Source organism: Ovis canadensis, chromosome 3, assembly GCF_042477335.2.
Source record: "Ovis canadensis isolate MfBH-ARS-UI-01 breed Bighorn chromosome 3, ARS-UI_OviCan_v2, whole genome shotgun sequence".
Taxonomy (NCBI): Eukaryota; Metazoa; Chordata; class Mammalia; order Artiodactyla; family Bovidae; genus Ovis; species Ovis canadensis.
This window is the reverse complement of record NC_091247.1, coordinates 179,718,964-179,732,799: the sequence shown is the minus strand read 5'-3', so window position 1 is coordinate 179,732,799 and position 13,836 is coordinate 179,718,964. Positions and strand designations below refer to the sequence as shown.

Below are 13,836 nucleotides of genomic sequence, written 5' to 3'. Positions count from 1 at the left end.
CACTGTTTTATATAATACTAGGTAGACCAACAGACTGAAGTTAACCAATTGATAATGGTCTTGGAAACAACAAAAAACATCTCCAAGCTCCATTGAGATATTGATAGTATGTGTCTTGCCACTATATAAAAAGAAAAAAGTATGTTACTTTTCTGGACCTCTGTTCTCCAGGTCAGCTCCTCCTCTGGCTACAACTCATTATTTTAACTTAGCAATGATAAGACACTGTCATATACTATATCTAATGTGAACAGAATGAAAGTCATCCCTTAGTGGCTTGCTTACTTCAAATGTAAAAAAAAATACTCTTAAAAAATTGTTTTAACTATAAAGATAATAAAATGCACATGATTTTTAAAAAACGAATAAGCAAAGAAGGATATAAAGTAACCGTGAGTCTCCTATCAGTCTCAGCCCTAGGGATAAACATTATTAGTAATTTCTTATATGTCCTTCCAGACATTTTAGTGCATTGAAAGTACGTTGTTGTTTTTTTCTTTTTACAAATAGCATATGTAAATATACAGACGAGAAGGAGGGCCCTGAAATGTGGGGCTACAGCTTATGCCATATTTTATTATCAACATTTTACTTTTGACATTGATTTTTATTGTTAATATCTTTTCTTTTTATTCAATTTTTTAAATAGCTAAATATTTATTTTTAAAAGTAAGAGTGTTTATATATAAAAAAACAATTTCAAATTAGTCCATTTCCTTTCCTCTTCCTTACATGATTTTATATCTTTCAGCATTGGGGGCCTTATTCTGGACACAACTGTATCTGATCCAAACTTGGTTGGGATTGTTGTTTACACACCAGTTATTAATGGTAAGAGTTACTGTTTCATAACAATGTGGTATCTCTCGGTATTCTTAGGTGTGAACAGGAATCTTTGAATTCAGAGGTCTCTCTTTCATTTTATTTCTATCCATTTAGTAAATAAATAAATGTTCTATTTTGTTTTCAGTACCAGGTTGTTGCTTGTGGTAGAAATTACATTCCATGTTCTCAGTATACAGAACATATTTTTGAAAAAAAAAACTCTTACTTCATCTCTAGATATTAAGAGTCAAACATACTTGATTTTTAAAGTTAGTGTGCAGAATGAAAAAAAAAAGTGTTAATCACTCACTTGTGTTTGACTCTTTATGACCCCATGGACTGTAGCCCCTCTGTCTATGGAATTCTCTCGCCAAAGATACTGGAGCCAGTAGCCACTCCCTTCTCCAGGGGATCTCCTGACCCAGGGATTGAACCTGGGTCTCCTGCACTGGAGGCAGAGTCTTTACCATCTGAGCCACATAGAATACTTCAGTCGTCTGTTATTATTTACTTTAGGCATATCTTATATGCTATCTTACATCATTTTGTTGCTGCCCTCATCAGTTTTTGTGGCTAAATTAGATTTAGCTAGATTTAAGCATTGCTGAAGTCAACTCAGCCCATTACAATCTATCATTCCTCTGCTGATCCTTTCCAGGTCTGCTTTATGTTTTTTCTTATCTATAAAATGGGAATTATAATAGTTAAATTCACAGGGATTTTTTTATGAATCCCACTTTAAAAAAGATAATTTTAATCCAGTCCCACTGGCTTTAGCGCTGGCTGTCATTCAACTGGATTTCATGATAACCTAAGCCAATATAATTTAAAATAATTCTACCTGGAGGAAACGATATCAAAGGATATACGCATTTAATATAAATCACTTTTTATATATTTATGGATAAGAAAATATGTTCTACAGAGGCAAATTCTCTAAAATCTAATTTCATATCTAAAATTTTTTTAAAAAATTATTTATTTTCCTGCATCCAGTCTTAGTTGTGGCACATGAGATCTCCATTGCCACACACCAGTTCTTTAGTTGTGGTATGTGGGTTCTTAGTTGCTGTGAATCATATGGAATCTTAGTTCCCCAACCAGGGATGGAACCCATGTCCCCTGAATTGTAAGATGGATTCTTAACTGCTCAGCCACTAGAGAAGTCCCCATATCTAAAATTTTTACTTAACATTTTAATTTTTCAGTAAATGAATAAATTTACCCTAGAGATGCCCCTTCCAGTTTTCCTGATACCAACATTCTCCCTGCCCGTAAAATCACAGAACCGTTTGATTCTACCTGGCTCTTCATCCTCTTTGAATAGATAATGACCAAACCTTGTCTATTTGTACATTAACATAATTTATCTGTTCATTTATTTATATAACAAGTATGTCTTACCACTAGTCCAGTAATATTTCAGTCGAGCCATCAGTCAAGTAATACAAGCCTTCTTGACTCACTCCCTATTCAATACAAATTGAATGTCTCTAGAAGACTGGTCTACCTTAAGCATTGTTCTTATTACATTTGTTTTAAGATAATGGGATTTAACAGTGATTTTCTCCTGCCTGTCCAATCAAATTAGAATTTTTCTCCCTAGCTATCAAGACTCTCCCTATATGCATACAACTATATCCTTCATCATGATTTGATTCTTATATTGTGACCATACAGAGATGTAATTTTCACTGCCTGGAATAGCTACTACTTTCTTTCCCCCTGTTCAAATCCTTTTCAATGACTATTATTTAATGAGTTTACTAGGACAAATATTATCCAACAATGACTGTTAGAACTGTGTTGCCCAACTAGAACCGTGCTGCCGAGCATTTTAATGAGAAATTTAGCTTAAATTACAACCCCTTTAGCAGTAAGGTTTTAGTTTCTCTGTGATTTCACCTTCCATAAGAAAGTTTGCTGAAGTGCTATCTTTGGAAATCTGTGTATGGTTTGGCATGGTGGTAAATCTTTCTTTTATCTCAGTAAGTAAACCTCTTAGTTGGGTATCACTGTAAACTCTAGTGTTAAATGCCGTTCATTAAAACATTGTTAGAGAAGAGTCATTCCATGTTCCTCAGAAAAAGTGGAACTTCTGAGAATTGAATTTCATTTAAAATGTGCTAAGGCATGTACTATTTAAAAGATCCCTGTTTTGTCATACTCTTTATCATATCATCATCATCATCATTTGCTATTTAGTAAGCCCCTACTATGTGGCAAATGACTTTTAGGTCTTCTACGCATACTATTTAATCCTCAAATAAAGATAAGGACTTATATCTAGGGTATCTTTTAAATTTTATTGACATCTCTTAGAACCAGTAACGTTTTCTAAAATATATTTCCTGTAACAATAGTTCTCGATATGTTAATAAGTATAATTTGAAAAGTGAGTTCTGTGGTCAGCTAAGTTTGGGAAACATTAGGTTAAAAAGATTTCCTTTCCACAGAATTTCATAAAGCTTTTTCCATGCTAATAAATGATGTGATCCTCCCCTTCTGATACGTATGTTGGCTAGGAGGTTAATCTAGGGCTTATTATATCTTTATCACAGTCTCTTTCAAACAGCAATATACCACTTTACATAAAGGATAAGAACCTTATCTCTTATCCTTTATATATAAGAACCTTATGTCTAATCCTTTTGCAATTTCACTCTTTCTTATGAGCTCTTTTTGTCATGTATTTTTCTTTGTTATAAACCCTGTAACATTTTTGCTTTCCACAGTTATATTTTTAAAAGATTAAAACTGAGGGGTTGGTATCTTTTTATATTTCCCTATGTATTTAACATTTTCAGCACTCTTCTTTCCTTTCTGTAGATTCAGATTTCCATCTAGCTTTGTTTTCCACCTGCCAGAAGTTCCTTGAAAGTTTGCTGTAGGGCAGCTGTGCAGAGAAGACGGAGGCTTTAGGCCGGTACCTCCCAGCTTCCTTCTCCTTCCTCTTCCTTTACCCCTCTTCTGACCGCTAAGAGTGTCTACTCTTAACCTTTTCTACTTGTATCCCCGAAGAAGAGTAGACTCTTTCATCTGAGACTGCCCAATTCACCTTTACTAATTCACAATTCCATTACACCCCCACTGGTATTTTTTTGGTGTTTAATAACTATCTTGTACACCTGTGGCTGATTTCATGTCAATGTATGGCAAAAACCACCACAATATTGAAAAGTAATTAGCCTCCAATTATAATAAATAAATTAATTAAAATTTTATTTTAAAATATGAAATAGCTATCCAACAAATTAGATCAGTGTCTGCTATGCACAGCTAGCAGTAATACAAATTCCCTCTGTTATCATGATGCCTGTAGCTTGATTGAGATAGTGGCTATTTATGTTACAGAATGTAAAGAGCAAACAGTGACTGTTCTGAGCTCTTGGTACCTTACCTGTTGGATGTTACATGACAGGAGAACAACGCATATGAAGTGTAGTGCTGTGGCTGCCGTGAAAACCATTTACCCGAGTTAAAATGAACTGTTTTACTTAGGGCTCCTTTTACAATAGAGTAATTAAAAGACTTCTATTTAATATTAATTTTTGAATTAAAAATATGCAACTAAAAACACTATTTATTGAAAAATCTATATCCGTCTTTATTGATCTGCAGTACCTCTTTTGTATATGACAGATTTCATGTGTGTGGATGTGTATGGTGGGGGCGAGTGTGTGTGGTTATCAGTTTAAAGAAGTCCCCCTCAATTCCTGGTTTGCTAAGCGTTTTTAATAATAAATAATAAAATGCTGAACTTTATCAACTTTTCTGTTTATTCATATAATCTTATTTTTCCTTCATTTGTTTGTTAATGTGCTATATGTATTATTTTCAATTATTAAGTCAGTCTTACATTCCTAAGATAAATCTGATGTTTTGGTGATGTATTTTACACATTTAACATTTTTCTGGATTTGGTTTGCCAGCAGATTGATATCTTTTTACATTTATTTTGATTCACAAGATTGGCTTATAATTTTCCTTTTTTATATTGTCATTGTTGGATTTTGAACGCAGAGTCGTGCTAGTCTCATTATGTGCGTTTTTAAAAATGTTTTATTGGAGTAGAGTTGATTTACAGTGTTGTGTTAGTTTCAGGTGTACACAAAGTGAATCAGTTACACATATATCCACTCTTTTTTTTTTTTAAGATTCTAGAATCTTTTCCCAAATAGGCTATTATAGAGTACTGAGCAGAATTCCCTGTGCTATACAGCAGTTTCTTATTAGTTATTTTATATAGAGTAGTACTCTTCTTTTCTAATGTAAGATTTAATGCTGTGAATTGATAAGTACTACTCTAGGTACCTCCCACAAATCTCAATATGTTGTGTTTTCATTTTCATTAAATCCAGAATATTTTAAAATTTCCTGTGTGATTTTTTTCCTTTGATTTGTGGGTTATTTGGAAGGGTATTGTTTACTTTCCAGCATTTTGGGGAATTCTCAGATATCTATCTTTTCCATTGTGGCCAGAAAACATACTTTATATGTTGCGATTATTTCAAATTTATTGAAACTTGTTTTATGGCTCACAGTGTGGTCCATCTGTGTGAATGTTCCCATGTGTATACTTGTAAAATTATGTATTCTGTGTTGTTGGATGGTGTGTCCTATAAATGTCCTTTAGATCAAGTTGATTGATAATATTGTTAAAAAAACTTCTTCATCGTTTTGATTTTTTATCAGTGTGGTCTATCAGTTGATTAGAAAAGAGTGGTGAAGTCTCCAAGTATAAACACAAACTTGCTCATGTCATCATCTCTATGAGAGAGGGATTGTTTTCTCTGTTTTACAGGAAGGCAGCTGAGGCATTGAGAAGCTAAGTAGCTTGGAGGTGGTAGAGGGTGGTTGACTGGGCACTTCACTATTGGAAGATTGGGGTGGGGTTGGTTGGCCATGTTATGGGGAGCCCTCCAAGTTTGAACATCGAACCTTCGCTCTGGGATGTTACACTCCTGCCTGCCCCTTGGAGCAAAATGAAGGTCTGAAGGAATCCCACTGTTAATTATGCAGACTTCCAGTTCATCCTTATTTTCCATCAGTACCACATAGTATCTGGTGTCCTTGAGGCCTGAGTCTCTCTTGTTCAGTTTCTACAGAAAACATTCCTTTATTCTCCCTCTTGAGCAGAACAGTTGTAAGAATGATGAGGGATTGCAGACATTTGCTTACTCCGTTCATTCACAGGCTTTTATTTTTTTTAGTGAAAACTTTTATATTTAGAATCAGCCAGCTGGACTCAGTTTAGATGACCCCAGTTTTGTTGCTGCTGTTGTTGTTTTTCAGTCGCTCAGTCATGTCCCACTCTCTGCGACCCTATGGACTACAGCCTGCCAGGCTCCTCTGTCCGTAGGGATTCAGGCAAGAATATTGGGGTGGGTTGCCATTTCCTTCTCCAGGGGATCTTCCTAACTCAGGTCCCCTGCATTGCAGGCGGATTCTTTACCATCTGAGCCGCCAGGGAAGCCCTCATATGAGAGAGGGAGTCAGAAATGGATGCAGTTTCTTTCTCTTTCTTAAAAACTCACTTCTTTATGTATTTAATTCTTGGCTATGCTGGGTGTTCATTGCTGGGTGCGGGCTTTCTCTAGTTGTGGTGAGCAGAAGCTGCTCTCTAACTGCAGCGTGCAGGCTTCCAGTTGTAGTGGCTTCTCTTGCAGAGCATGGGCTCCAGGGCACGAGGGCTCAGTAGCTGTGACTCTCAAGCCTTAGTTGCTCTGTGGCAAGTAGGATCTTCTCAGACCAGGAAGGGAAGCTGTGCTCCTTGCATTGGCAGGCAGGTTCTTAACCACTGGACCACCAGGGAAGTCCTGGATGGGATTCCTTGCTCTGTGCCACCAGGGTTGGCTCCCTCAAGTGTTCCGTCCTGCCTGAGTCTATCTCACAAGCACTCATGGCATGCTTGCAGAAATAGTTGACAGTGGGTGTAGACGCCCCTTGTGTCCAGGGTTCACAGGTATTCTTAATGGTTATTTTAGCTCATGCTCAGAATTCAAAAATTTGAAATTTTCAGTTGTTTTCTTCATACTTTTTTTTATGGCTACTATCTCCTTCTCTCATAATCTGTCAAAGTAGGAAGAGTTTGGGTGTCCTAATTCACCCTGGGGTTACTTACCACCCTTTGGAATTAATTTTGCTTCTTGGCATTAACTCCTCTTCCTCAGAATACATGAGAGGATAACCTAGGTTGAAAGATCACTTTCTTGAGTATTTTTTTCAGTGTCTTATACCAATTTCTTTAGTAATCTTGTCAAGGAATGTTTAACAGGAGGATTCCTACATGCTGTTTCCCATAAATCCTCCGTTCCTTATCAAGTGGAGCAGCAAGCTGTTCCCAGGACTGAGTTTCATTGTGTGAGACAGGCTTGGGTCTCCTTCAGTAAACATTCTCCTTATGACAAAACTGCTTAGTCTCGATCCCCTCCTTGAGATATGGATTGTCTCCTGACCTTGTGATCATTATTAATCCCTTGCTCCCTTGGTAACGGTTGCTGTGCGTTTGGTTTTCTGATCTTTATCATCCTCGAAAGAAATTTCTTGTACAACAGCCTGTATATACTCACAGAAAGATCATTAAAGCACCTTTGCTCCATCAGAGCTTAGGTCCCCATGTCTTTTTTGTTTCTCTCTCTTTCTGTCTCTCTCTGGCTAATTCTCTCGAGCGTAGAATCCCATCATGCTCACTCTCCTGCCTGGGCTTCCAAGACCCCCTCAAGAAGGCGCTCTGTGCCTTCATCCCCTGGAGAGGGCCCCCTGTGCCTTTGTGAGTGATGCAAGCCCTGTGTCAAGGGCTTTATTGGTTCTCTGCATAAACCAGGGAATATCAACCTCTTTCTCTCTTTCACTTTCTTATTGTCAACTCCAGACCGCCAGGTCCCAGTCTATTAAAGGACCCCAACAAAATCTGAGAAGACATGTATTAAGCCTTATCTATTTGAATAAATTTATTAAGATGATAAATGTGAAACATATTGTTACCTAGTTTTCCATCTTGATTGCGATAGTAATTTTTAAAAATTACTTACTCTGCTTTCAGACCAAACAGTGAGTTAGATTTGAAAAAACAATGAATGAGTCTTTCATAGCAGGAATTTTATGCCTTTGGAATATCTACATCAACATCAAATAAAGCAACCTTTCAGAAGAACTCTTTGTTCTGTATTATTGGCCCAGGAGGTGACATAGAGACATAAATTCAATTGAATTTGTGCACATTATTGAAAATACGAAGCTAACTATCTTATTTGTTTCTTCCTCTGTTTCAGGTATTGGTGGTAATTTGGTGGCCATTCAGGCCAGTAGGATTTCTACCTACCTTCATTTACACAGCATTCCAGGAGAATTGCCTGATGAACCCAAAGGTTGTTACTACCCTTTTAGAACTTTTTTTGGTCCAGGTAGGTGCTTGTGGATTTTTGCATATTTTATTCCTGGAACTCTTCCTCTCTGTGAGTACAGGCAGGCAACATTTGTTGAATTTTGATTATGAATGTTGCCCAATTTTCTGTTTCTGAGAGCCAGATAGATTTTAAATAGAGTAAATTTTGTTCACTAAATCTTAGTGAACAGCAACAACAAGACTGCAGATCAATTCTGCAATTGTTAAAGAACTTTGTATAGTTTTTCTTTTTTATCTTTCTCTTGGATATCTTGTTTGTAAGTTAGGAAAGAAGAACCTTGTGCATATAAGAAAACATTGTTAGGTGATTTAGGGAAGCATACTCTTTCACGGGCTTCCCTAGAGCCACTCTTCATGGCTCAGCTGGTAAAGAATCCACCTGCAGTGCAGGAGACCTGGGTTCAACCCTGGGTTGGGAAGATGCCCTGGAGAAGGGCATGGCAACCCACTCCAGTACTGTTGCCTGGACAATCCCCGTGGACAGAGATGCCTGGCGGGCTACAGTCCTTGGGGTTGCAAAAAGTCGAACACAACTGAGCAGCTAACCACATAGCACACACTCTTTCATACATTAATCTTTTTGACCTTTCTAAATGTAGACATTTGATCTCCAACAAGCAGAGTGAGAGGTGATAACCTCAGTTACAAGGACATTGTTATGTCCCAAACATATGATATCCAAAAAACTAAACCACAATTTTATTTATTTTGGACTGCACTATGTGGCGGGCATGCAGAACTTATGCAACCAGGGATCAAACCTATGCTCCCTGCCATGGAAGCTCAGAGTCTTAACCACTGGACCACCAGGGAAACCTCTAAAGCACAATTTTAAACCTCACAATTCTTGAAAACTTTTTTTTCTGATAAAAATTAATGTATTATAATAAGTATAACTTTTGAATGAGGTTCAGAAATACCCAGTCTTTTAATAGCAGTGAAAGACTTCTAAAGGGAAAATAAAATTAAAATATTTAATGACCAAAAAACCTCTATTAGAAGATGATTAGGTAACATTTAGTTATTAAAATGATCAATAATAAGGAATTAAATGACATAGGAAAAAGTACTTTCCAGTACTTTAAGAACTTCATATTTTTTCTTTTGTCTTCCCTCCATTTTTATAATGTTATAGTTTGATCAGTGTTCTTCACAGCAAACTTTCATCAATCACCTTTCATTTAATTAATATATAACATACAGGGAAAATTTCTAAAAATTAAGCAAATTATAAATAATTAAAATTTATTTTTAGCAATTGAATTTTATGTGATTCTGTGTACTCAAATTTTAATAACTATGATCTATTATTCACCAATACATGATTTTGTTTTAACAACTTTTATATTTTATATTACAGGAGTAAATAATAAGTCTGCTCAAGTTCTACTGCTTTTAGTGATACCTGGACATTTAATTTTCCTCTACACTATTCATTTGATGAAAAGTGGTCACACTTCTTTAACTGTGATCTTTGTAGTAGTATACTTATTTGCTGCTGTGTTACAGGTAAGAGAGAAAACCTCTTGTAATTTCTTTTATGTTCAGACTAATGTTAAAGTATAACTAAGTCTAAAAGCACAAGAAATATTTTAACATTTTAAAAATCAGCTGAATGCTTTCATATCGATCTTCTTAAAACCAATAACTTTTTTTAAAAACCAATAACTTTTAATACAATTTGATCAATAGACCTATTGGATTCCTATTTTCTGGATTCTGTGTCCTCTCTCTCTCCTCTTTTTTTTTTTTTTAATTCTCTTCTTTAGTATGAATGTGTCTTGGCAGATAAATTCCTGAGGAAGAATGCTGCATAGGAGAAAAAATTTTGAGTCTTTGCATGTTGTAAAATGCTTTGAATAGGTTGACTGGATATAAAATTCTGTTTCTTTTAAATTTTCTTTTAAAATTTTGAAAGCAAGGAGAAAGCTTCCTTGCTTTTTAACTTCTCCTGTTACTATTGAAAAGAAGAGCAGATGCCATTCTCACTGCTGATCTCATGGTACAAACCTACGTTTATCTTTCTAGAAGTTTCTAGAAAGAAAATCTTTTCCTTTTCCCTATTGTTTTTAAATTTCTTCTGGTACTTATCTATGAGTTTTAAAGTAATATACCTAAGTTTCTAGTTCATGTTTAATTCCCTTTAAACTTTTGCTAACAAAAGTTGAGGATTTGGGGGCTGGTATAATGCTGTATCTTTCCCATATGGTTATATCACAGTTTGGGGTTAAATTAGTAGTCAATGTTTCTGTCATTGGGTCTGTCTAAACATTGTTTGGGCTTCCTTGGTGGCTCAGATGGTGAAGAATCTGCCTGCAGTGCAGAAGACGTGGGAGATTCCCGAGCTGGGAAGATCCCCTGGAGAAAGGCATGGCAACCCTATAGTGTTCTCCAGTGTTCCTGCCTGGAGAATCCCCATGGATAGAGGAGCCTGGCTAGCTACAGTCCATGGGGTTGCAAAGAGTCAGACATGGCCAAGCGACTAACACACACAAGTGTTGTTTGCTACAGAGCCAGATAATGTACTATATTTCCTTTTTGTGTATTTTATTTTTCTTAGGGTTAATAATCGCTTCTTTTTTCATTTGCCTCATTTTCTAGAAAACCATCCTTAATTTTTTCCAACTGTTCCATCTTTATTTTGGCTTTTTAGCCATGGCTTCTTGCTAAGATCTGTAAGATTTAGTACCTCCTACTTTGAACAATTCTTTGAAAAGGTACCATATGAATTTGGCCCTCAGGGGATTTGTAGGAGTGGGACTTGAGGATGAGTATGTGCAATTATTAATATTCCAGTCGGAAGAAACTGCATTGACAGCAATAATGTTAACCAACTTAACTGACATCTACTATGTTACCTATATCACCACTGTTGTTCTAAGTGCATGTAGAGATTCATTTTATTCTCACAAGTACTCTATGAGATTTGTTTTTCTGATATAAATCAGTGATTTTAAAAGTGAAGTACATGCAAAACAATGCATTGTTTACATAAAGAAAAGATTAAAACTTCTGTTTATATATGTCTACCTCATTTGTTTAAAATATTTCTTCTGTTTTTATGATTGATTTACAATAAGCGTATTATCACAGTGTTAAGTAAAGTATACTTATTTATACTGAAGGACTGCATAAGCTAAAACTTTTGGAGATTACTGAGTAAAAGTATAGAAATGATAGAGCACAGAACTTAAGCCAGAAAATGAAAGTAATTCATACAGTGGATCTAACTAAAAGAAGAGAAGATGAGAAAAGGTTAAAAGGGTGAATTAGGACCAATGTAAAAAGGCCTTAAATACTCAACAAGGGAGACAAGAATCTACTCATAAAGTAACAAAACCCTTGTGACCTTATTGATGTTTTAACTTTTCTATAATGATTTATAGTGCTCGAGATTTTATTAGATGTCGCCTATCAAATCATTCATTCATTTATTCCTTCAGTTCAGTTCAGTTCAGTCTCTCAGTCGTGTCCAACTCTTTGTGACCCCATGAATTGCAGCACACCAGGCCTCCCTGTCCATCACCAACTCCCGGAGTTATTCCTTCAGTAAGCCTGAATTCTATTCATGATACTAGATGCAGGTATGGGCTTTAAATCCCAGGATGCATAAATTCAGGCCCTATACTCAAAGACTCACAGCCTGAAGAGAAGACTGCTGAACAAATAGCTGTATTATAATGTCACGTAATATAAATAAACGCTAGAAATAGCTATGCATAATTTGCTGTCAGAGGTTGGGAAAAAAGCAACTAATCCTATCTGGGGAGTAATATTTTTCTACTGTTCAGTAGGGACAGAAGTTATTTCAAATGCGTTTTTACTACTGGCTATCTTTATTGCTGTATATGCTATGGTCATTTATTATAATTTATTTTCTCCATGTATGTAAGTATTATGAAAAAGATGCTTTCCTCAATCTGATGGGAAATATTTAAGAGACCATTCTTTGGTCTATTAAACACACCATTTTTAGAGTAAGTTCCTATTTGTAACTTTACGTCTTTACCTCATGGATGGATTTGACATTTATCTTTATGGTTCTTTGCCAAGATAGTATCATGTACCATTTCACTTAAGTTAATGAAGGATATAAGACATTTATCTGAATTTATACAAATATTAGATTTCAACCTTATTCTCACAGTACACCTGTATGTATTTTGTTAGCCTCTGATGTAAATTCTGATTGTGGGTACATGCTCAGTCGTGTCCGACTCTGTGACCCCCAGGGACTGGGGCCCTCCAGGCTCCTCTTTCCATGGAGTTCTCCAGGTTTGAATACTGGAGTGGGTTGCCATTTCCTTCTCCTGGGGATTTTCCTGACCCAGGGATCGACCCCCTATCTCCGTCATTGGAAGATGGGTTTTTTTTACCACTGAGCCACCTGGAAAGCCCAAATTCTGATTAATAATGTTTGAAAAACTAGAGTTAAGGAAAGAGTAATTACTAATCTCACTGTGTCTCCAAACCTCCTCTGAAAAGTCGGAGGGATATAGACAGTCCAACTTAAAAGATTTTTTAACTTTATGATGTGCAAAAGCAATAATGCATTCAGTGGAAACCATGCTTCAGGTTTTGAATTTTGAGCATTTCCCAGGCTAGTGATACTCAGTATAATCCTTTCTTAAGATGTGGGCAGTGACAGTGAGCCACAGCTCCCAGTCAGCTGTATGATCATGAGGGCAACCAACCAATAAACCAATCCACTTAAGACCATTCTGTACCCAGACAGCCATTCTGTTTTTCACTTTCAGTACAGTAGTCAATGAATTATATCAGCTATTGAGTACTTTATTGTAAAATAGGCTTTGTGTTAGATGATTTTGCCCAGCTGTAAAATAATGTTAGTGTTCTGAGCACATTTAAGGCAGGCTAGGCTAAGCTATGATATTCAGTAGGGTAGTTATATTAAAGGCATTTACAGTGTTTTCAACTTACCATGGTGTTTTTTGGCTGTAACCTCATCATAACGTAAGGAAGATCTGTAGTAGTACCTGCCTCATAGGCACTTTGGAGGATTAAATGATTTAATTACTTGGCTTCATAGTATATGCTATATGAGTGTTGGCTGATGCTGTTGTTATTGTTACTGTTATTAAACATAGAATTATAAATGGTGAGTCATTCATCTCTGAGTGACAATTGAAATTTTTTTAATCTTGTAGTATTGATTGAATTTTCTTATGTGTCTTTTACAACTTTCATTTTTATGAGTTTGTGTTTTTATTTCTCCCCAAGAATTAGATACCTGCCGGAGAAGATCTTTGTTTTTGTACCTGACATTGTATTATTCCAATGGAATAGTTTAGAATCTGTTTGTAAATTCTCAATTCAAATCTTCATGCTCCAGCACTAACATATCTAACACATACATGAGCACACACATTCACGTATCTCTGTGGAGGCTTGAGGTTTAGATTAAAAATCTTGACCTTTCCCTGCCTACTTCACTTAATCCAAATATGGAAGAATAAAAACTTTTCAAAGATGAAGAATTCTTTACTACTTAAGACATATATTTTAATATTCTTTACTCAGCTGGCTTCCTTTTTTGATCTAAGTTTAAACTTATATTCAAAATCTTGGTTGAAGTCCCAGCT

The 13,836-nt window shown here is 35.9% G+C and overlaps 1 protein-coding gene across 4 annotated transcripts in view; it reads left to right on the top strand.

Annotated features, from left to right (window-relative positions):
- Nucleotides 1-13,836, top strand: part of SLC41A2 (solute carrier family 41 member 2) — a 148,530-nt gene that overhangs the window by 108,366 nt on the left and 26,328 nt on the right. For all 4 annotated transcript variants that reach the window (XM_069585215.1, XM_069585216.1, XM_069585218.1 and 1 more), the window contains 3 exons: nt 752-831; nt 8,100-8,231; nt 9,594-9,742. In XM_069585215.1, coding sequence (XP_069441316.1) covers nt 752-831; nt 8,100-8,231; nt 9,594-9,742 — 361 coding nt within the window. The remainder of the gene's footprint in view (nt 1-751; nt 832-8,099; nt 8,232-9,593; nt 9,743-13,836) is intronic.